General features: G+C 37.9%; 1 protein-coding gene across 23 annotated transcripts in view; it reads right to left on the reverse strand.

The window, feature by feature from the left end:
- Window positions 1–25,774, reverse strand: part of CUNH9orf3 (chromosome unknown C9orf3 homolog) — a 339,317-nt gene that overhangs the window by 286,205 nt on the left and 27,338 nt on the right. For 22 of the 23 annotated variants that reach the window (XR_002777583.1, XR_002777584.1, XR_002777587.1 and 19 more), the window contains exons 2-3: window positions 18,072–18,999; window positions 3,382–3,548 (exon numbers count right to left, since the gene is read on the reverse strand). Coding sequence is in view for 10 of the 23 variants with exons in the window: in XM_011382213.2 (XP_011380515.1) it covers window positions 3,382–3,548; window positions 18,072–18,865 (961 nt within the window). In the remaining 13 variants the exon portion in view is untranslated. The remainder of the gene's footprint in view (window positions 1–3,381; window positions 3,549–18,071; window positions 19,000–25,774) is intronic. The other variant, XM_023524463.1, reaches the window with a different exon arrangement.

Raw genomic sequence — 25,774 nt, forward strand, 5'->3', positions numbered from 1 at the left:
CCCAGTTGGAAGGCTAAAATTAAAAGGACTGACATCAGTGTTTGCAAGGATGCACAGCTACGGGACTCTTATCTATTGCTGGTGGTATATAAAATGATAAAACCACTTTGGAAATAGATTGGCAGATACTTACAAAGTTAAACATGTACTTATCTGATCCACCAATTTCACTCTTAGGTATTTACCAAGGAGAAATGAAAATCTATATCTATAAAAAGACTTATACATGAATGTTCACAGCATTACTTTTCATAATGACTAAAAACAATTCAAATATCCATAAACAGGTGAGAAGAGAAACTGTGGATTATTCATATAATGGACTACTGTTTACCAGTTTAAAAAAAAATAATGAACTACTGACACCCACAATAGAATGGACGAATCGCATAAACATTATGCTGAGCAAAAGAAGCTAGACACCAAAGAGTACATGTGAAATGACTCCATTTATGTGAATTCTTGGGAGAGACGAAACTAATCTATTAATATGGAAATCAGATTGGTGCTTGACTGGAGTGGGGTTAGGGAGGCAGGATGTAAGGAGAGATGGCAAAGGCACAAGAGGAGTCTTAGGGTAATGGAAATGTTCTACATCTTCGTTAGGGGTGCTGAATAATTACATAAGTGTATGTATTTGTCAAAACTCACTGAACAAGACTTAAACTACGCATTTTATTATATGTAAATTATATTTTAATAAAGTTGATTAAAAATAAAGGTACCCACAAGCACCTTTGTTATAGAAAGTTGGGGATTATGTAAATTAAAAAAAATATTCTATGAGCCTAGAGGCTTTCAAAGAATTTTTAAGAAATTGATATCGGATTTCTCCTCAGAAATACTAAGGAATGATAATAAAGTGTTTATAGTTGTATGTTTAAGAGAAAAAAGAAGTCCCAAGAATTTTATACCTAGCCAAAGATTGTTCGCAAATGAATACGAGAAAAGCCAACATAAATACGGGAGGGCTCATAAAATATACCACTCTTTCACCATTCTAGAAAAAAAAAATTGAAACCATTTCTCAGCTGACTGAGAGATGATCCAAACTTAAAAGTTCAAGAATAAAGACAGTCTAAATACTTATTGTAAATATGATTTGAAACTAGATGAAAATGTAAAACAATAATTATTATTCCTAGAAGAAAATGTAAAATACAAAAACAAAATATAGAGATAATATGAGTCCTAAACCCCAAACTGTACTAATTAAAACTGAGGAATGTGAGTGAAGAACGATGATACAAGTAAATGCTCATTAAATTCCTTATTTGATATAGAGTGAAGTCAAGAGCTTTTGGTTCACTAAATTACAAAATATCCGCTTATGAAATACTCCAAAGTCATAAAAATAATGAGGAAGCTCTTTATGTTTAGAAATAAAATTATCTACAAGATAAATTTATTCTAAAGGAGGAAGCACAATCAAAAAATATGTACCACATGCTATGACCTATGCGACAAGAGAAAAAAATCTATTATACAAATGAAAAAAATCTATTATGCAAAGGAAACCGGTGACCTTTGCTACCTTGGGGAAGGGTTACTTGGTAGCTGGAAATTAGGAATTAAAAGAAGACTTTATTTTTGTCTTTTGTTCATTTTTAAGTGAACCATATAAATGAGACCTATTTTTAAAAAAAAATTCTTAAATGTATTGTTTTGTTTCTACTTTGAGAATCAAGTAAATACTCATTCAAGACTCCAGAACAAGTATAAATCTAGTTTATGAAAAGGATATATCACAAATCAGAAAAGATTCAATAAATGATCTTGGAGTAACCGGTTAGCTATTTGGGAAAAAAAAGTTTAGTCTTCATTTCACAATCCTGACAAGAAAACAAAAAAAATTTAAATTAAATAAATTATATTAGAACAAAACAGGTGACTCTTAGATCAAAGAAAGATTTTCAAAGAGTAATTTGACAGATTTCACATAAAAATAAAAATCTCCTGTAAATCAGAAACATTACATAAAATTAAAAGGCATACTAAAAACTAGGAAAAATAACTCTTCACGAATATGAGATTAACATCTTTATTTTTTACAAAGCTGATCAAATTAAAAGACAAAACAAACTTCTGGAAATCTCACTAAAGCCTAATTGGGCAAAGAAAATGAACAGATAGGAAATGAAAATGGTTAAGAAACATATAAAGACATGTAAAACCTCACTGATAATTGAAGTAATCCAAATTAAAAGAGATCTTCTCTTGTCTATCAGATGCATGCAGTTCCCAGGAAACAGGGACCCTCATAACTACTGATGTATGTATGTAAATTGTATTATTGGTACAATAATACAATTGTACCAATTTCTGGAAAACAACTAGGGCTATGTACCAACAGCCTTACACATGCTCAACACTTTTAACTCAATAATTCTAATTTTATATAAAATGTCTCCTCAGGAATTTAATGCAACTTTATTTATAATAGAAAAAAAACCCTGGAAATGATAAAAAATGTCTAATAATATAAAAATCTTAAGTAAAATCTGATATAGTCATACACCAAAATATTATGCAGACATTAAAATCAGAGTTTTGAAAAATACTTAATGACTTGAAAAACATTCAAGATATACCATAAGTGAAAAAACTGTTACATGCTATGACAATAATTTTGAAATGATAATACATACTATAGGCACAGAGCTTAAATACTGGAAGGAAATGCAAGAAAATGTTAGCACCATTTTCCCTAAAATTATTTAATTTTATTACTTTTAATTTTCTCAAGTTTCCATAAGTATGTGGCAGGAGACACATTTTAAATGAAGAAATATTACAATTATAAAAATTTTACCTGGCATCACCATGCTCAGGCTCTCAACTGAAAGAGTTAATTATTGCAATTAGCAAATAGTTTAGAACTTGCCTTCCATCTTTCTTATAAACCTTTGGTTCAGAACTCCATGGGCAAAGTGTGTCGAATAGATTCTTTACCAGGATAACTCCTGCGGGCCGGCCAACAGGAGCACTATCGCTCAGCATAATGAATAACCTTGTGCCGGCTCCATGACCTAACCACAGACAACTCAAGCGTAATGGTGTTTCCATGACACATTTGCCTGCTCAAAGCATCTTCGACCAAGACCACCCACCTGCTTATGGCCCACAAACCACCAGGTCAAAGCAATTGCTGAAATAATCTAGGAACTGATAACTCTGGCATGAAGAGCCCCACATGCCCAGGCTCCCAAATGCCCCTCCCCATCCCCGCCCCCGTTTTCTCTGGCAGGATGTTTTATAGTATGTTCATTCCAATCCAACTAATAAAGGAGCTCTTTAAAGTTGCAAAAACCACTGTGGATTGGGTTCCTGGGTCCAGCATGTGTGCAATACATAAAGAAGCACAGAACACATGTACAGTACCTTCCTGAAGCTGTGTTGGCTTGGCAGAATTTTCCCCACTCATTAAAACAACAAAAGATGCAGCTGCTCGAACTGTAGCCTGCCATGTTGACATGGCAACGGGTGGCTCCTGGCATGGAAAAAGGGCCCTGTTGTTTATGGGTGATCCCATAGTATAAACACATGGCCTGCAGAAGAAAGACAAAGAAACAAAGGGGGAGAATCTTTAAAATAAGTTGTCACTTTTCTCAACACTACGGTAGAGAAGGTTAAGTTGAGCTTTCAAAGAGAAAACATTTGAGGCTTTGTAGTTGACTTGTTTCGAAGCATTTTGAACTGAAACCGCCAAGGGCTGGGTGAGTCACAATTTCACCCAAATGAATTTCTTAAATATGTAAAAAGAGTTGTTGTTTTTTTTTTTAAGGGAAAATATTTTTGGATAAAGTTTTAAATACTAGTCTGCCAAGTTAAAATTTATATTATCCTTGCCCCTCCCCTTAAGCTCTTATGCCTTTAAAAGAAAAAGGCTGTAGAGATGTTCTCGCAAAACTTTTAGAAAATATTCTGGAACAGAAAATATGTTTGGAGATCACTGAGATATTAATGCTTGAAAAAACAAGCTGGTGGTCTCAAATCCAGTGCTGATGGGCAGATACCCCAATCTTAGAAACCGCCATCTCAAATGGAGCCCTTGTGGGAATCCTTGTGTGGAGGCCAAGAACATGGGTTGGCATATAAAGAGGACTATAGGTCACAACAACAAGGCTTGTGATGGAAAGGCCAAGTGTAGCAGTTACTAAAGCAAGTGGAAGAAACCAATGGCATGACATTAGGGCTCATGCTGCTACAATTAAAAACTACAAACCCGCCTATACGTGACTGACTGTTGGGAAAGTGTCTTAAAAAAAAAATGTTTCCACTTTTTTCTCTTCAGGAATTATGACAAATATGATGTAGTTTCAATCAGCTTGATTAACATCACTATGATCGAATGTTTATTGTGTTCCTACAATGTACGAGAACAGATAATCCTTTACTATCAGTCAGGGGCCAGTGAAGAAAAGAGAAAGCAGCCTAAGTCATAACAAACGGAGTTAATTGGATATAGGGAATTGGTTATAGAAGTGACAGAATAGCTGAGAAGCCAAACAAAGGACAGTAAGGCAACCCAAAGATTAACTACAGCAGTAAGTAGCTGTGAATCCTCGGGTTAGAGAAACTGTTACTGGGTGTTACTGGGTCATCTGACAGAATCTGGAGTCACAGTGGGGACTGTCCGATGGGTACTGGGACCAAAGGAGGCTCAGTCACTGCTGGAGATGCCAAAGGAAGCAGGGAGGGGAGAGTTGTTTCTCACCAACTCCTGCTCTCAAATTTTTCTATCAGTGCCCTGCATTGGTCAAACCTAGCAGGAAACAGAAGACAAAGAGCCCGGGTAATGAGGTGCGTGGTCATTCAGAGATAAACACAATAAGAGCAGAAAATGGACCTTAGGGCAGACAGGCAGGTGCAGCCTACCTTCCCACAAGGGTACATAACTCGCAGGTTCGACATGGGACAGGGAAACAAGATCAGAAATTCAGAAGACCAGTCTTGCCTGGGTTACCAACTTATTAAACGACCGTGGAAAAGTCCCTCGACCTTTCTGAGTCACATGTAAAATGGGATTAGAGTACAAGTTGGTGACCTCTATTGTCTGTTCTGGTCCACAAATTTATAATTCTGTATTCCAACTTTATAGGTCCAAGAACAAAGACAAATTTCATGGTAGACCCAGAATCTCCCATCAGTCTCAACAAGATATGAGCTCCCAACTTGGTTCCCTCACGTCCTTGGTTAACCAACTCAACCTCAGTTAACTGTCCAGTTCAGGCTGTTTAAGAACCTAATGAGGAAGGCTTCCAGAGCTGCCTCCTCCCCTTAGTGCTGCTGGTAGTGGGTATGTGGTGGAAGGGGTGCTGTAACAGCTTAAATAGCTCAGGCAGGTTGGGTCGAGTATGCCTAGTTCTGAAAATTCTACCTAGTATTTTTTTTTTCCTAAAAAGCTCATCTTAGCAAAGGGTTCCCCCCACCCCCAAAAAATGAGTACTGTTGGTGGAAACAGGATATATTTCCGGTGGCCAAATGGCAGGCATAACTCTGATAATGGCAGACCTTGAGACTCAAGGCTTGCTTTTCCACTAAAGCAGAATGGACCCTACAATTTTTCTCAGTTCAAGAATTCTAGGAAGCCACTTCCAATCTTAGACTTGTGGAGTTAAAAACCTATTTGTGATATCTCATGCAAAAGGGGAGCTGATGCCATATTATGGTCTTAAGTCCTAAGGTGCTTAGGCCAAGTCTAAAAGTAGCTATGTTCTCTTCCTGTTGTGCTCAGCACCTCATTTCCCCAGGGCGACTCTGGTGTTACAGGTCTTCTCTTCCCTGCACAGGAAACAAATCCTCCCCAAAAGACTGGCTTGCCAAGAGGTTTGCTCTCCTCCCTATAAGGTTGGATCGGAGGCCATGATAGGATATTAATATGCATTCCATCTGTGACCTTAGGTATATGCAAACCTCAAGGCTTCCTCCATCAGCCTCCACACCTCTGCTTCCTGATATTTACACCCTGTGTAGTCTCCTTGCATGCTGTACCAGGTTTCGTCTGTGTGACCAATAGGAGATGGCAGGTATCACTTCTGAGATTAGATTGTTTAAAAACCTGTGGCATCCATTTTAGGGGTTTTCCATCTCTCTCTCTTATCACTTGCTCTGGGGAAAATCCAGCTTCCACGTCATGAGGACACTCTGGCAGCCTATGGAGGGGCCCGTGGGGTAGAAACTGAGACCTTCAGCCCAGTCAGTGATGACCTGAGGCCTATCAACAACCACACCTGTGAGTATGGCAGAGGATATTCCAGCCTCATTCAAGCCTTGAGATGCCTGTAGCCCTGGCAGAATGCAACCTTGTAAGAGATCCTGAGCCAGAACCACCCAGTTCAGCTGCTCCTGGATTCTTGACCCTCAGAAACTGTGTGAAATAATAAATGTTTATTCTTTAATCTTTTAGGCTGTTGAGTTTTTGAGTAATTTGTTATCCAGAAATAGATAAGTAACAGAATTTTCTCAGATTCCTGGCTCAAGTGATAAGATGAATCATTAAGCTACTAAACAACAAAGGAAACTCAGGACAACAAGTAAGGTCACAGGAAGGGACAAGGAAGAAGAGTTCCTACCTTTTTGATTTGTATATGAAAAGCTTAATACACCATATGGAAGAGGACATTTGTATGGACACAGGGATTGAGAGTTCCTAACTCCAAACAGTGACCCCTCCAACAATGGGACTGATCTCAGAAAATTTAAGAATGATGATTTTTATGAAGTAATAAGTGTTGATGTTGCTAGCAGATTTGAGTCTGGGTGCCAAACACAATTCAGGGGTTTGGGTAGTGGAGAGAATCCTTCCATTAATAAGATTTTTTAAAAGCATGTTATCATCATCCTTTCCTTCCAAATTCTCTATTATTTCCCCTCTAAAACAGTCTAGTTCTAGATATTTTGCTTTCGAGTTTTGTCCTGATTCCTCTGCCATTCTCTTGAAGGCTCTTTCTGCCATGTTGTGCCTGAGCACCCGAACTCTCCTGCCAAGAGACCTGGCCCAGGCCCCCAGGAAGCTGTCAACTCCACCCTCCCTACTATCCTCATGATTCGCTTTTCTTATCCTCTTCTTTACATGGCTTGGGCATCTTTTCTGCTAAAGTCTGTGTGTTTTCTTTCTAGCTTTCTACTTGGTTTCCAGAGTTATAACACTGAAAATGTAGATCAAGTCATCTACCTCAAAGCCACACCCATAAATATACCCATGTCAGATATAAGAATCAATCATTTATTGGAATAGTTTCAGAAATCAGAAAACAACCACAGAAGAGAGGCCCTAGGCAAAATTTATTTATTTATTTTTTTAGGCGAAGCAACCCTTGGTTGACCTCACAGATTGCAAGGACCTTGTCAGCTTACAATCTCTTACTTTTTAATTTTTTACACCTACAGCACCTGGTCTTCCTAGGTGGTCTCCCATCAGGCCCGACCCTGCTTAGCTTCCGAGATCAGATGGGATCGGGCTTGTTCAGGGTAGCACGGCCGTAGACCAAAATTTCTTGAAAATGCAGATTCTCTTTGCGCTCCCAGCCTGCTCCTTTCTTGGCCTTTTTCTCTAAGTTGCATCTTCACTCCTCCCTTTCCAATACACCCAAACCAAGTGCCAAGGACTTTATAACCAATGGCTTTTCGAGCTCTTATAACTTGATAGCCTATGTACATCATAATGCAAATATCTAAAACAATTTAAAATTAAGTAACTATATTTTAACAGGGATGAAAGCCTTTATCTTTGATAAAGCTCTAGTGATAGAATTTTGGACATATGGCAGCAAATGGAGAATGGGTGAACATGGAGGCTTCATGGAGTCCTGAAAACCATATTCACTACATGGTGACTCAAGGGTAAAGATGGCTTCCATTATGCACACATTCAAATGAGGAGAGGTGATTTTGTGTCTTCCATTACCCAAGAGGGAAGGAAAATCTATGTGTATTTATAAACATGCTCCGCAGTTATCTGGATGTGTAATCACTAAAATAAATGCAGCTGTGTTTATTCAACATGCACAGTCTTGCACCTTGGCCACGTTCTAAATGTGCCAGTCAGAAATTCTGATGCTTATAATTTCATTATTTCCAGACTGAATAATTCCTTCCAGCATGCAATGGAAAACTCTCACACTAGGGCTCATCTCACAAGCTGCATGGGAGACTCCTTGGGGAGCCCAAGTTAACTGCACAAGACTTGTAGGAGTGAGAGAAGAACACTGAAAATCAGAAAAAATAGGGTTAGATGGGTTGACAGGCAGGCCCATGGCTTGCTGCCATTAAAAAACTAAAGTGAAGAACCTGTCAGAATAACAATTACCTCAGTTTCTTGTTATATGTTGTGTGTTCGCAGAGTGGTTGAACAAGGAAGAGACGCACCAGCCATGTTGCTTTGATCTGAAAGTGTTCCCCCAAAACTCTTATGTTGAAATCCTAATGCCCAATCTGATGGTATTAGCAGGTGGGGCCTTTGGAAGGTACTTAGGTTATGAGGGCAGAATAAGATTAGAGCCTATATAAAAGAGGCCTGACCGAGCTCTCCAGCCTCTTTTATCATGTGGGGACACAGACAAAAGTCAGCAGTCTGCAACCCAGATGAGGGCCTTCTCCAGAACCCAACCATGCTGGCACCCTGATCTCAGACTGCCAGCCTCCAGAACTCTGAGAAATAACTTTGTTGTTTATAAGCTACCCAGTCTGTGCATTTTGTTATAGAAGCCTGAACAGACTGAGACCAATGCCTTCCAAGGTAAGTGGTCAACTAACTCTGATGTGCTTGCTTGCCCTCTTAAGGAAGAGCCATCTACAAAGGAAAACTTATAAGGAATTGATTCAAACCATGTTTTCTTTCTCTTCAGTTGACTACTATATGCATTTATTGTTTTGCAGTTGGGCTAAAAAGAAGATGACTTTTAGTTTAAAATATGTTTTAAGTTCCATAATTTTCCATAAAATCACTTTTTCAGAAACTTAGTTATCACCATTCAACAACTGGGGAGAGGGCAGGCTGCTACAGGAGAAGCGGGTAGGAGGAAGTGATGAGTCCACGGTTGCCATGGGTGTGGCTTGGTGGAATGTTTTCCCACACTGAGGCACCGATCTGGTCACTGGAGGCCAGAGAACCACAGATGTGACAGTTTAATGGGTCACATTTTTATAGGTTTCCTAGGGTCACAAAGTCCTCAGGTCCCCACCAATTTCTCTACATCTGTTCTCCTTCCTGCACCTGATCTTTTTTATGACTCCCTGTTTTCATTAAGCCAAAGTTACAGTCTCCATTGCAGGTGAGCAATCTCGCTTTCTTGTGCCACAAAAACCAAGAGCCAGACTACTAAAACAGGAAGTATCAACTATGACTCATTCTCTCCCCTACACACACACACACACACACACACACACACACCCTCCTTTCCTTATTATCATTCTACTTCATGGCACAATTACTAAAACCAGGATTCATCAATCATACTGAACATATGGCAGGTCAAAGAATGGTGCTGCCCTGACTCAGATTTTCTGTAGAGTCAAAATAGACTGGATTGAATGAAGATGGCTTTGAGTCAGAAATTCACCACTTTTCACCAGAGGTATTTTGGATGCAAAATAGGCAAGCTGCTTACAAAAGCAAAGACAATGTTTCTCATATAAAAGTCCCTTGTGAAAACAGAATTTTATATGTGGAAAACATTTGGAGATCCTCAGATGGGATATTCTCGTTTTATAAACGAGAAAATTAAGCTCCAAAGATGTAAAATGACTTATCTGAAATCACATAGCTAGTTGGCAACACAGCTCTGACGAGTACTCAGGTCTCCTGGCTTTCACCTTCCAAGTTCTTTTCAATACATCATGCTTTTGGTTACTGTTCGTTGTGTTTTGTTATTTTCTGTTGATGCTTAGTTATTCTTGTTTCTTATTTGATTGGTCATTTTAGTTACTTGTTTAAGACAGTCCAACATTGTCTTTTCTACCATGACTCAAATGGGATTCTGGGAAATAGAGGTAGATCTAGAAGATGCAGCAAGGAGAGAAAGAGACAAAAGTAAAAGAACTCTTCCAAACATTTTCAAGTTTGGAATGATCAATTTCTCCTTTGCAGTTATATAATAATCTTATAGAATCAGTGTGTATTTCCACTTCAGTTCTCACGAATTTTGTATTTGTTCCTTGAAGCAGATAAAGAAATAAGGGTGGGAGGGGGAGGTGTTAATTGTAGAAATGTTCCTTTTAGACCTAAAATCTCTTCTGAAAGATCTTCTGCTCATTACTTTTCAAACACTCCTTTATAGTGAGATATAAAACAATGAAACCATTTTAGGAGGGTTGAAAAACATGTTTTAACATCTGGTTTTGATATCAAACTAAAAATACTTCAAAAGTCTACATCTTTCTTGGTCCAATAGCTGAGCAATAAATATAATAGAAAAAAAAATCATTCTCTTTAGTATTTTTCCAACTTTATCCTGGTCTTATCTAAAACACAGAAACATCATAGTGATTTAGGAAATTTAAAATTTTATACTACTTTTAATTATAATGTGTTTTCCTAGTCAGTTTCCTTATCTTTAACAATCATCCAAATAGTTATAGTTTTTAAAATAAATTTGCTATATTTAACTGAATTTCCCCTCCATTTAACTCATGTTCAGTGATGTCATCAGTTTAAGCCCAGATCCCCTACAACCAGGGGCCCCCAACCCTAGGGGTACCAGTCCGTGGCCTGCTAGGAACTGGACCACACAGCAGGAGGTGAGCGGCAGGCAAGTGAGCGAAGCTTCATCTGTATTTGCAGCCGCTTCCCCAGCACTAGCATCACTGCCTCAGCTCCATCTCAGATCATCAGGCATTATATTATCATACGAGCACCGGTCCCCGGTGCCTAAAAGGTTGGGTATGGCTACCCTAGACAACTTGGCTGGTTTCACAACTATTATAATGATCCTAAGGGAAAAGGAAATGGGTTAACAGAGACAATGCTTTAGTTTTAACTAACAATTTATTCAGTGGCACGGAAAAAATGAGGGAAAATGCAGAAAGTACATAAACTTTTAATAAAGATTTCCATTTTTGAAAGTTTTTTCCTTAGGTATATTAAGAGTCTAAAAATCAAAAAGATATCAAGTCCCCTTCTTTCTAGTTTAGCAAGAGCACCTTTACACATTCTTGACCCTGTCTCTATTCTCAAATATTCTCTTCAGAATACTTTTAAAGGGTACAAATATTCACACACCACACAAAGTAACATTGTTTCCAAGAACCATGTTGTATTAGATTACTATGTGTGTTTACTTCATCAATTGTTTTTTAATGTCACCTAAAATCCAGACACTGAATGATAGAGGCAAGAAAGAGCACTTCAGTTCAAGAGCTGCCACAACCCCACAATGCCTGAACCAAGGTAGGAAAATGTAGCTTTTATACTTTCAGATATTTTATTTTAGAACTAGAATAATAATGGGAAAGAAGAAATTACTGACAATTATTGGAAGGAATATGCTTTTATAGCTTCAAATATATTTTCAGTTCTTCTCCAGAGAACATTGCCACTTAGTAAAAATGGGAGGACAGCCCTTACAAAAGGGAAATTTTGTAAGTAGAAAGATGGTGACTTCTGTACAAATTTGAAATTTATTCTTTAAATAAACTCTTTATTTTAGAACAATTTTAAATTTTTTTAAGCGGAAAGATAATACAGAGTTCCCATATATCCATGCCCAGTTTTCCCTATTATTAAGATCTTACGTTAGTATATTACATTTGTCACAACTGATGAACTAATATTGATGTGTTATTATTAGCTAAAGTTAAAATTTTATTCAGATTTCCTTCATTTTTCTTTAATTTCCTTTTTCTGTTTCAGGATACTACATTACTTTTAATCATCCTATCTCCTTAGGCTTCTCTCGACTATGACAGTTTCAGACTGTTTTTCTGTTGACCTTGAGAGTTTTGAGTACCAGTGAGGTATTTTACTGAATGTCCCTCAACTGGGATCTATCTGTTTTTCTCCTGGTTAGACTGGGGTGATGGATTTGGGGAAGATCGCAAAGATGCCATTCTCACCACATCACACCAAGGGTACATACTAAGAATATGACTCATCACATTAACCTTGATCTCTTCACTGAGGTCCTGTTCATCAGTATTCTCCAATGTAAAGTTACATTTTTTCCCCCTTTCCATACTGTCCTCTTTGGAAGGAAGTCACTGTGTGTAGTACACACTTAAGGAGTAAGGAGTTATGATCCACCTCACTGAGGACGGAGTATCTGCATAACTTGGACTTTTTTTGCACCATGGATTTGTTCATTCTCCTCTATTTGCTTATTTAGTCAGTCACTTATTTATATCAGTATGAACTCAGATATTTATTTTATACTGTTAGTTATCATCTAACACTATTTTCTTTGTTTTGTTGTTCAGCTTTGGCCATTAGGAATTCTTTTCCAGATGATTCTCTGGACCTTTGACCTACATTCACAATTGCAGGTTGTTACTGTCATTTGAGCACTTATTTTCTGGTACTTCAAGATGCTCCAGGCTCATTTTGTATAGTTCCTGCCCCAGTCCTAGCTATTTCTTCAAGAAGCCCCGGTTCTTTTATTGGAGAATGGTATTAGAAACCAAGATCCAGGATCTAGGATATGCTCATTGCTTTTAAACCCTCTTAGCTAAGTAAGGAAATATATGTTTATATGCTACCTTTGGAAATACCATATCTATAATTGTTTCTATGTGCAGCCATCCATATCTACATTAAGCTAAATATGAGTTCATAGTGATGTCTCCAATTCTAATCCATTTTCACAGAGATCATTCTAACCTCACACTTTAACAGTGAGAAAGCTGGCTCCCACCATCTGCCATCCATTTACTTAATTGTTCAATTCTAGTACACATGTATAGTGATACCAAAATTGTTAACTTGTATGTCTATGGGGAACAACTTTATCAAACTATGATATTATGTATAATTCTTTTTCCTTATAGATTCCATGAGTTTCCGAAGTGATTTCGGTCTGCACCTTTTTCCCCCACCCCTTCGTAAGGTTGTTTCATATATTTTAATATAGCTAGATTGTTTTGTCACATTTTGCATTCCGTCCTGGATTCCCCTGACCTCCTAAATATTTTTATATAGTTAAATGAAATAAGTTTTATTCTTGAAAAGGTGTAGGATTACGGGTAGAAAGAGGAGAAGCCACTGATGGAACTCAAAAGGAAAGGAATCAATATAGAAATTTTCTTAAGTTTCTAATATCTGCTTAAAATAGAAATTTGTTGAAAGCTAACAGAGGGGAAAAAAATGGCCTAGATGATAGAGGCTCTGTTCATCTCTCTGGCGACCAAATCAAAGTTGTAACAGAAACAAGGAGCAAACAGCAAGGAACATCGCCTGGGATCTAGATGAATAAGCCATACAACTAGGGAGAGAATTAAGAAATCACCCTGCAACAGCAGAAGCTAGGATGGAGTGAGGAGGTGAGGCTGCCTAGTCCTCAGCAGCTGAGTGGGATGGAGGCTGCGGCAGCTGCAGACGCCTCTTAAAGGGGCCGTGTCCACGAGCGGACTTTTGCAGTGACAGACCTGCTCACTCTGAGCACCAGTGCCAGTTTGGCTATGCAGGGGGCATCAGGGACTTACAGGGAGACAGTGAGTTGACCAAGTGAGGGCCGAGGCAAGACTCACCGTGTACAGAAGTGCCGGCAGTATCCATTGTTCCCCCTTCCCAGTGTGCGACTCAGCGCCGACATAGCGGAAAGTCATCCAACTGGATAACAGAGGTCGTTCCACCCAGAGGATTCCCCGAAACTCAGCGTCCCCCAACTCGCAGCCCCACTCAAGCCACATCCAGGTGTATCCTCGGCAAATCAGGTGCTCCTTACTGAGAAGCACCTAAACTCACACTGGAGGCAAATGGCCTCAGTTTCTGGTGTGGCCTTTTGAGGCAACTATAAGCCCAGCATCTGTGGATTGTTTGCTGAATCTTAATAGGTGGCCCTGGAGGGGCACAGGCTTTGGCTAAATTTGGCCTGCAGCTGAACCCCTCTCAGGACTGTGCCACTGAACACCTACTACACAAAGCTGCACTAGTAAGACCAAGAGACTTGGGAGCTTTGCTTAGTACATAGAAACAGACTCAGAAAGGCAGCCAAAATGGGAAGACAAAGAATATGAGAGAACAGAACAGATATCCAGAAATAATGGAGTCAAGTAATCTAACAGATGCAGAGTTCAAAACACTGGTTATAAACATGCTCAATGAACTTTTGGGAAGTGTAGATAAATTCAGTGAGAACTTTAACAAAGATAAGAAAACACACACACACATAAAAATGAAAATGGAAATTATAAAAGGGAACCAGTCAGAAATGAAGAACACATTATCTAAGATGAAGAATACATTAAATGGAATAAATAAAGTGAATAAAAAAGAGGATCAAATGACCTATACAGAGGATGGGAAAGCCAAGGACACCCAATCAGAATGGCAAGCAAAAAGAAGCCAAGACTATAATCATAACTTAAGGAGCCTATGGGACACTATTAAAGGTAAAAATATCCATTTTGTGGGGGTACCTGAAGAGGGAGAACAAGAAGTTGAATATATATTTGAAGAAATAATGATGGAAAATTTCCCTCACCTGGTGAAGGAAATAGACATAAAACTGTGGGAAGCTCAGAGAATCCCAAAAACTAGAAACCCAAAGAGGCCCACACTAAGACACATCATAATAAAAATGCTAAAGGTTAAAGACAAAGTGAGAATCTTAAAAGTAGCAGTTAGTTACCTATAAGGGAGCACCTAGAAGACTGGCAGCTGATTTCTCAAAAGAAACTATGCAGGACAGAAGAGCTTGGCACAAAATATTCAATGTGATGAAAACCCAGGATCTACAACCAAGAATACTATATCTAGCGAAGCTATCATTTAGAATCGAAGGATAGATAAAGAGCTTCCCAGACAAAAATAAGCTAAAGGAATTCGTCACCACAAAGCTGCTATTACAGGAAATGTTGCAAGGACTTCTTTAAGAAGAAAAACCATGCATCAAAATCATGAATAAAAAATGGTAATAACTACATATCTATCAACGAGTACTTCAAATGGAAAAAAAAAGCGCTCCAACAAAAGGACAGGGTAGCTGAATGGATAAGAAAACAAGACCCCTACATGTGCTACCTACAAGAGACTCACTTGAGATTGAAAGATACACACAGACTAAAAGGAAATGGATGGAAAAAGATACTGCCTTGATGGACCTAGAGGGTATTGCACTGAATGAAATGCGTCAGATAGAAAAAGACAAATTTCGCGTGATTTCACATATACATGGACTCTAAAGAACAAAATAAACAACAACAACAAAAGTGGAATTAAACAAAACAGAGGATATTTTGAGGGCTATTGGATGGGAGTGGGATTAGGCGGGAAGGCAAAAAAAAGACAAAGGTATTAAGAGGTACGAATAGTTGCAGTATAGACATGGAGATGTAGAGTGTAGCAAGAGGAAGATGGTTAGTAATATAATAAATTTGTAAGGGGGAAGGGGGGTACTAGATTAAGTGAGATGATCACTTTGCGAGTTATGTGGATCTCTGGTCACTATGCTATATACAACTGGTATATTATTGTATGCCAACTGTAAGCGAAAAATAAAACTCATTGAACTGTACAATGTAAATACAAGCAACAAATTGTCTATTATACTTCAATACAGACAAAACAAACAAACAAGAAAGCTAACATAATTTATTTATTTTTTAAATGTATTGAAATCTTCACATACAGTAAAGGACATGGTAAAAATCAAAGAAATGTAGCTCTCTTTCACAATTAGACATGGATTTTTCTAGAATCTTCTAGTAACTTCATTCAATTTGCCTCTTTGAAAATGAGAAGTTTCTCATTTAGGAGACTAAGAATTTATGCTAGGTATATTGATAGTATTCTGCCATTCAAGGATAAAAATGTAATAACTATTTAGTTTTAATTGGAAGAAATAAGCTCTACCCATTTTTCACATAATTGTAAATTTTATATTTTCCCAGTTACATTCATAAAGCATTATAACTCTGATTACTACTCGCTCATACCACTAAAAAAATGATTTCTGTCTAGCAACCTGGGATCCTTGGGCATTTTAAAGTCCTTAAAGTATCCAAACAGTTACCAGTATATACCTTGACTTATTTTTAAGAACGTGGGAGAATTTACAGAGATTTGGTGGCCATTCACAAAAGATTATTTTGACTGTAATAACCATCCCCCCCAAAAGGGGGAGAAAAAACTCGTAAGGATTTAAAAAAAAAAAAGCAAATGTTAATTATCCTTGTAAGATTATATAAATGCCATTTCTTTACCAACATAATAACAAACTTCCAAGGATACAGTTTAATCTCCTGCTGTGATCATGCATTTTATTGAATTATCAGAAAAAGAGACATCAAGAATAAATTCACCAAGTCAGCCTTTGCAGGAGCAAATTGTGCCAAACACCTCTTTGGTTTCTTTATGGAAACCAGAATTTATCCATGACTCATTCCTACTCAACACTTTACATGTAATGTTAATTCACAAGTTTACTCTCTTTCTTTGTAGTAAGCACTGAGAAGAAAGCCATGTTTGGGGCCATGAATGAGTATTTCTTCCAAATACTGTCAATAGTTTCTTCTTCCCCATTATTTAATTCAAATATGAAATATCTGAAAATATAAAAACTACAATTTCCTAGTTAAGTATTCAGAGACAGTTATATTCTTAAATATTGAAAACCCATCTTTAATAATTTCAAAAAGTTCTGAAGATACAATAAGATCACTTGTTTCTTTCCCCTCATGGTCTCTCAAGAATATCCAATAAGTTATTCAATAAATAAATCATTATGTTTTTGTACAGATGTAAGTTTGTACCAACCCTGCAATTTCCCAAAGGCTGCCTCAGACTCTAGCAGAAATAAGGCAGGAAGTGAACTCCTTCCAAGCTGGGCAGGAGACCAGAGCGGGAGGTTAAGATTAGAAGAGAGGAATGAGATAAGGTCAAAGTCAAAATGATGCTTAAAAAAAACCTAAAGGTTTTCTGAGGGGTGGGTTAGAGAGATATGTAAGCAGTTTACTGAGACCACTGCCTCCATTAAGAGAGTCCAATGCTACGAAAGAAGGCGCTCAAAATAAGGTCACAGAGATCAATGTTCTTCCAGCCAAGCTCTGCAATAATTACCATATTGATTTGCAGCACATTAGCACAAAGAAATAGGTACAAAAATGAGGAACCAATAAAGTTTGATTTAAAAATTATCAAATTCTAAAAAAATCTGAACAACTGTTGGAAAAGAGGCAAGAAGAAAACAACAAGTGGCTGCCCAAATACATCCCCTAGAAATCGATGCCTCATCAGTTCCCTCTCCCCACACTAAAAACCAGGAGTCTCCCTCGTATCAATACTGAGAATCATGGCCAAAGAATAAGCGTGCACTATCAGCAGAACTGTCACACTCCTCAGAAACAGATCTTTTGAAGACTTTGGGGGTTCACATTATATTACAACTGACAAAGTCCAGGGAGACATAGCTGCCAAAAGACAGGTACAATAAGAAAGTCACAAAGCAGAGCTGGCTTTACTTGGAAGCACTTTGCCAGGCTTCACACCAATTCAGCTTGGCAGCAGTCTACTCCCTTGGTGGAAATGTGAAGAAACTTTGAGAAAGTATCCACTGAGAGATACATATCACTCCCATCTACAGCACTGGACGTCACCAGCAGAGATCTTAACCTAGAGCTAGGTCGAGATTTAATCATGCAGTCTGCCTTTCAATCTCCTAACTCAGAAATGCAGGGCTTAACACAGTAATCTTTTTATCCTGACTTAAGGGAAGTAATTCTATTAAGAATTGAGCATGCCTGGGAATTTACCTGCTTTACTGTGAGTCTAAGAATTTGAGGCTGGATGGGTAATGCCACAGAATAAAGAGGAGCAGCTTTGCAGAGTTGGTCCCCTGTTCGAGAGCATTCCTGCAAAGACTCATCTCCCAGTGTGTAAGATCAACAGGCAGGGGGCTGCAGAGTGCCCGATAACCTACCTGCCACTCTGGTCTGAGGTCCATGTAACTGATCGCCCCTGGGGTTTGGTTCTGTACAGTATCCTTATGGCGTGAGGAAAGTCAGGAGCTGTCTGAGCCCCTGTCTTCCTGATCTGTAAGCTCCAAGTGTCAGTGTCAAACAGGAGTTCCCCACAGCCAGGAGCCTGGCTGCAGCGAGCATAACAGTCTAACTGCTCCCTCCAACGATCTGCAGGCAGAGTCACAAGTTCACGTACAATCTGATTCCTGAGCTCAGAAACAACTGTGAGCTTGGGAGACCTTGTAAATTTTTCAATACCTGGCACAGCAGCAACATCCACCTCCTCAACCTTTAATACAGATAAATCACAGCAGTCCAACACTAGCAAAAAATCTTCACTCCCATGATTCCCTGTGTCACAGCAGTACTTTGAGCTAGAAATCTCAGAAGCCAGTTTCCAGTTGTCATGGTTACCATCTTTACCTGAAGTATCTTTTTCACCTTTACCACAGATTGCAAAATCATTGTATCCCATTTTAGATGAGAAGGTCCTTGTATTTGTCACAGAAATATGGCATGGTTCCAGCATCCTAAATTTGCAGGCTTCATTTGATTCTGGTCGGCAGGTTTCCTCCGTGGAACTACTCTTTTTCCTGAATTTGTTTCCAGAATCAAAGAAAAGCACTATGGTGCCTTCAATGATTTGACTTTCAAAATTCACATCTAAATCCAGTACATAGTGCTTCACAAGTATGTGGCTGGTGTTGGCCATGAGAGGCAGGTCATCTCGAGAAGGGTCCAGATTTATGTTCATGGTGTAAGTTGTTGAGAGCTTTGTTAAACTCTCAGGAGGGGCTTCCTATCTGCCTTAATCATCCAGAATCATAAATGGCTGCTTACCAAAAAAAACCTGATGTCACAAATTACGGTTCCACAACTTTCGGTCCCCTGGCAAAGAAGAAAAACACAATTAGACAAAATTCCAAGTAAGACCCTAAATGTTCCTGCGACCGCTGCTCCTACAATTGACTACTTTCTTAAATAATCTCCCAATGTGTTAGGAGCTCATGGCTAGAAGGCAGACTAATCTTTGTGACTGACATCAAAGAAAGCGTCATTATGGGTTTCTAAAAATATTTCAATTACCAAAGAAATAAAAAGGGCCTCCACAAAGCCAGAAGAATTGTTCTCCTGACTAGAACAGTCCCTGTTTTGGAAAGAGCAATTGTTATGTAAAAGCATAACTGAGCATCACTGTACCTCCTGTTTTAAAAGATATTAAATGTATCACTTCTAATTTTATGCATCAAAGATAAGTGATTGTTTCTCTACTGTGAGTCTAAGTAACAAATGTGAATGAAGGCTAAACGTTCTCATATGTTTTATTCTTTGAGAGTAATAATTTAATATATACAATGTAACTCCAGGGATTAATGTACTTTTCACATTAGGACTACTCTCATATCAGTGCTTCCAGTAAATTACAGGAAAATGAGCCAATTTACCAGGAGTGCATTCTAAGTATTCCTTTGAGATTGTTCATGGAGATTTTTCAAATTTATAGTTAAATACTCAAGGTATATCATTACATCTTAATAGCTGAAAACCCATTAACATTCTGGATAATAGCCTTCTTGTGGCAAACAAAAAGGTCTTCTCATTTGAAAAAAAAAGTATGCAAATACCTATAAAAAAGAAAGAAATTAAAATGTAGAAACAGATGTTGTAATAAAATGCTCAAGTTCTTCATAAAAGTTCTGAATCAAAATGTATTCTTATTTTATAATAGCAATCCGGCTAAAAGAAAAATTATTTGAAATTATCTCAGTTCCTGTTGTGTACCTAATTTCTTTCAGCATATGCTGTTCTTTTATTGTTCTTTTACCAAAAATAAAAAAGAAATAAACTCTAGCAGAGTAGATAAATTTAAAACAATTTTTATATTTATAAATATTAGGAGGTATTCTTTTATCAACTACAAAGATTACTTGCTTGACTTTTCAAGTAAAATTGAGCCCTCCCTTTTTATTGTTTAATTCTTCCAGGCTTCCCTTCTGACTTTATCTGCATGTCTACTGGACTCTTACTTCCCTTCCTCCTAGAATCTCATTCCAGCAATCAAGTCCATTGAATTTTCATTTTCTACTTCTCCACAGGCTATTCCCTCATCAAAATCTCACCTGGCCTAAAAAAGAAATTTGGCTTCCTACAGCCTTGTATAATCTGTTTTCCCAGTCATGGAGCAGTCCCTTGTCCTCTAGCCAAGGGCCTGCTCAACAGACTGCTCCCTGAAGACACCACACCTCCTTGCTTTCTGGATTAAGCAATGTGCTATACCTGGAGTGCTCCTGGCTCCTGCCTCCCATATCTACCTGCCAAATTCTATTTTCCTTCAACACCCAGTTCAAATTCAAACACCTCTCCAAATCCTTCCCTGCTCCCTACTCTTCCTCTCCCTACCAAACTGTATGTGGTAATGTACACTTTGACTTTTAAGAGTAATAGGAATTGAGAGAAATCAGAGATGCAAAGAATAGTTTGAAATTACTTTATGGAGAAGGTGGTATTCCCTTTGGTCCTACAAAGGTCAATGGGGAAAGGAAATAAGCCAGGATATTTTCTTTTCTGCATGAGAGGGATTGAATTTGTCACATAAAGAATAACCTTCAATAAAGTGACTGACTATAGCTATGTAATGAGAAACAATGGACATTAAAAATTCATCCTGCTGGTGTTTGGGGCTGCTACCATGCTGTATTTGTTGATTAGCCTCTTTAAAAAAAAAAAAAATTGTTTAATAAAAAAATAAAAACTCTGCACGCGTGCACACACACATGGAAATCTGAATCAACTGAGATAAGGGTTAACTTAGTGACTGTCTAAACTATCTCTCTCTGTATCATTCCAATTTTTAGTATATGGGCTGCCGAAGCAAGCACATGTCTAAACTATATTGGAAGAAGTATAGTTTAGCATTTGTAATAGTACTGATATAACCATTCATTGTCTACTCCTAATGGATTTATTCATTTATTTGTGAAAATTAATATATCTTAAGAATAAAATATATTCTACAGAGCAGTTTTCACCACTTTTGCCCCTAGTGACAGAGAATGAGGCTGCCTTACAACTCTACTCATTCAAGCCTGTTAACATCATCTTGTCTGTCACACTACCTGGCAATCCTTTGGTCCTTTTCAGTGGATTCTTGAGTACATTCCCCATAGTTGCAATGCTAAATCTTTTCTTTTCACTTTCCAATTCCATGCCTACTGAATCATCCTCATCTATTTGGCCTTCTACTTTACTGAGTTGATTTTGAATCTCTGAAGCTCCATCATACCTCGAGTATCTCTAGTTCTTCACAATTATTACCTTTTCCTGATTCAGACTGATTCAGAGAGAACAATATCCCTTCTTGCTAAAGCTAGTTCCCTTCCCCTTGAATCCCAGCTTTTAGGGTTTGAGAGGGTCAAATAAACAGCACTTTTCTTGCTCATTCAAATTCTAAACATACTGAGAAATAAGATAAGGGTATGGCAGAAGAAAACCAAAGTATCACCATTATTACTAATGAAGACTAAACTGGAGAACCTGGTTTAGCGGTACCTAGAAACCAAATGCTCAAATTCAACAGATTTACCCATAGGGTCACAGGCAAATGCTGGCTCAGGTCAAAGCTCCCAGAAGAGGAACTCCCCAGGTAAGACTTAGGGCCTGGAGAAGTAAGGAGAACAGCTCTCTGTGGTAAGGATTACTACCCACAAACAAAAGGGAGAAGCTGAACTGAGCAGAGCATGCCCCGTTTCTTCTTCCCAAATTTACCAGAATAAGTCATTCTACCTCCCTGAGTGTAGAAGTAAAGTAATAGGAATGTTATGGTAATTAAGAAAATGAAAATGGAACCATCAGAAATGGGAAAGAAGTGTTCCCCTTAACACCATCCTGTCCCACTAATTTGGAATCATGTTTCATTTGACATTTTTTCTCTTGCCAACATTTTGTCCCTTTCCATGTCTCCATCATCTTCCCAATGTTTCAGCTACCCCAGGGCCGTCATCTTTAAAAACAAATATTGATACACACACACACACACACACACAATATCAAAGCATTATGCTGTACATCTTAAACTAATACAATGTTATGTCAATTATATCTCAATAAAACAACAAACAAAAACTGTATTTGACTTTGGCCCTGTTGCCCATTTTAATTAGTCCTTATTTCACTGAGCTTTGGAGCTGAAAAATTCCTTAGGGCGGCTCACTTAGTCCAACTCTCTAGTTTTACAAATGAAGACAATGAGGCCCAGAGAAGAAAAGCAATTTAATTTGCCCAAGGTCATCCATTTCTGCTTTTCCACTTGCTGATGCTCTTCCTTAGAATTCTCATCCTCCAGCTCATGGCCATTTCCTTCATATCGTTCAAGTCATAAATCAAATATAAATATCACCTCTTAAGATTGTCTTTGTATCCCCATTCTACCTTTTTTGTTTTAAGTTGTGTGAACTAGAATCAACTTATATTGTAACGGCTTTGGGGGAAAAATAAAAATTTTTAAGACAGCTTCAGAAGATAAGAAGATCACCATCACCTCTGCATGGTTTCCAACCTAAGTTATATGTAATGTGTAAGTCTATTATAACCTGTTTGTCATTACACTGACTTTGTACTTGCCTTGGATTCATTGATGACCTCAATCTCCCTTTTCTGTGAGTCCACAACTCTCACTAACATCAATCAGGGGTCACAGTACCAGGTTTAGGGAAGAACTGAACTCAGTGAGGTTGCAAACATGTGTAGGTGGCTACCTTGAAAGGCCTTTCTCAGCAAATAATAACCATATCCTAAGCAGTCTGTTGACTTCAGCACTTTTAGCTATTATTGTGCTACAATTTAAAATGCCGACCCGTCTCACTAAAGTATTTTTCCATTCTGTCATAGCCATAACATAAAATCCCCCCCCCCTTTATCAAATCCAATGGTTAGTTTCCAGTGGCTAACCACTATGCCTCTAAAATGTGGTATTTTAAATGCTTAAATGATTGTCTCAGCAACACCATTAAAAGCTTCGAAAGGTTTAATATACAGCAACTTTTTCTTAAGGGGGGGCAGGGAATAGGAAAAGGATCAAATACTAAACAGAGCTATATCACAGAGAAAAACTGCCCTACTACTTTCAATCACCCAAACAGAAATGCACACACTGACAAATGTGTAAAACAGCCTCTGTAGAGCCATTCTGGATCCTTCCAAAGAAAACAATTCCATTCTCCTTTCAAGCTACAAAGCTGTGTGTATCACTCTCAGGGCCCTTAACTGCCTCATTTTATAGTTACCGCCATCTTCTTCTGGTCTATAAACAACTTGGGACTCCTGATTCATCTTTGCGTTCATGACCATGTTAAAGCAGAGTACCCTGTATATATAGCAGGTTCTCAACAAATATATATGGAATTGATATCTGAAGGCATCTGTGATTTCAACATCTAGTTATTTACAGAATAGAGATTCTATCTTGCAAGGTTCTAGTATAAAGTTATTACTTAACAAACATCTTCTTACAAACACCTCTTAATTTTTCTTCTCAGGATGTATACCTGTACCTCTTTATGCCACATCTCTTTTCTTGAAAGCTACTCAGGAGGAGAAAATTTTGCATATACACACATTATATAGTATTGAGCATACTGTGAGTAGTTACAAAATATTTAATTCTACAGATTACTTGTTCAGAGGAAGACAGCTTTCTGCTCTTCTAAAACTGTTCATTCTTTAGGATACGGTAATCACTCTTAATGACAGCCAGTTTATTGCTGAAGTATACTGTTTCTGGGCACAGTTCCTCAGACACTCATATGCATATAGGAACACTGCTCACTGCTGTGAAATTTGAGAAACTAATTTCAGAATTAGAATCTTAGAAATGCAAATGTATTTTGTTTAGACATGACACACTGACACATATTCTGTAACTTATTTTTTTACTTAATGGTTTTGAAATATAACCATGTAGATGCACATAGACCTAGCTTGTTTCTTTTAACTGCCATTTAGTATCCCTATATGAATATTCTACAATTTATCTATGTATTTCCTCGTGTGTGTTAAATGCTGTTGAGTAGACTCTGACTCCTGGCGACCCTATGAATGAATGAGTCATATCTATAGTGTCCTGTCCTCAACAATCCTGCTCAGCTCCTGTAGACTTACGCCTATAATTTATTTTATGGAGTCAATCTAGCTCATATTTGGTCTTCTTTTCCTTCTGCATTCTATTTTTCCCCGCATTATTTTCTTTTCCAAAGAATGCTACCTTCTCATGTGTGCCTGAGGTAGGATAACTTCAGTTTTGTCATTTTTGCCTCCAGTGATGTTTGAGGATTGATTTGCTCTAGGACCCACTTGTTCATCTTTCTAGCAGTCCAGGGCTCTCTTCCAACACCATATTTCGAATGAATTTATTATTTTTCCTATCAGCCGTCTTCACTCCCCAACTTTCACATCTATACATAGTAATTGGGAATACAAGCGTGTGGAAGATCTTAGCTTTGGTCTCTAATGATATATCTTTCTTCTTAATCTTTACTCATTCTATTGCTGCCCTTCTGAGTCTCAGCCTTCTTTTATATCTTGGCTGCAGTCTCCATTCGAATTGATGACCGAACCAAGGTAAGCAAACTCTTTAATAATTTCCTTACTGATAAATATTTAAATTTTTAAAAATCTTTCATTATTACAATAAAGGCCATATACGACAAGCCCTCAGCCAACATTATACTTAATGGTGAAAAACTAAAAACCTTCCCTCTAAGATCAGAAATAAGGCAAGGCTGTCCACTATCGCCGCTCTTATTCAATATAACATTGGAGGTCCTAGCAAGTGCAATCAGACAAGAGAAAGATATAAAAGGCATCCAAATAGGAAACAAAGAAGTCAAACTGTCACTATTTGCGGATGACATGATTCTCTCTATAGAAAACCCTAAAGACTCCACAAGAACACTACTAGAGACAATAAGCAAATGCAGTAAAGTCTCTGGATACAAAATCAACGTTCAAAAATCCATAGTGTTCCCGTACTCTAATAACGAAGGGTCAGAAAAAGAGGTGGAAAAAATAATTCCTTTTGCAGTTGAAGAATAAAATACCTAGGAATAAATCTAACGAAACAAGTGAAGGACCTATATAATAAAAATTGTAAGACCCTATTAAAAGAAATCAAAGAAGACACAAAGAAATGGAAAGATATTCCGTGTTCTTGGATTGGAAGAATCAATATAGTTAAAAAGACCTTATTACCTAAAGCATTGTACAGATTTAATGCAATCTCCATCAAAATCCCATTGGCATTTTTTAAAGAAATAGAACAAAAAAATCACCAGATCTGTATGGAAGCACAAAAGACCCCGAATTGCCAAAGCCATCTTGAGAAAAAAGAATGAGGCCGGAGGCATCACTCTGCCCGACTTCAAATTATACTACAAAGCGACAGTAATCAAAATGGCATGGTATTGGCAGGAAAACGGACATATGGGCCAGTGGAACAGAAGAGAGTCCAGAAGTAAACCCATATTTATATGGGCAATAATTTTTGACAAAAAAGCCAAAAACATGCAGTGGAGAAAGGAAAGCCTCTTCAATAAATGATGCTGGGAAAATTGGAAGGCCACATGCAAAAGAATGAAACTAGACTATTGTCTATCACCGCACACCAAAA

The sequence above is a fragment of the Pteropus vampyrus genome, unplaced genomic scaffold, assembly GCF_000151845.1.
Source record: "Pteropus vampyrus isolate Shadow unplaced genomic scaffold, Pvam_2.0 Scaffold465, whole genome shotgun sequence".
Taxonomy (NCBI): Eukaryota; Metazoa; Chordata; class Mammalia; order Chiroptera; family Pteropodidae; genus Pteropus; species Pteropus vampyrus.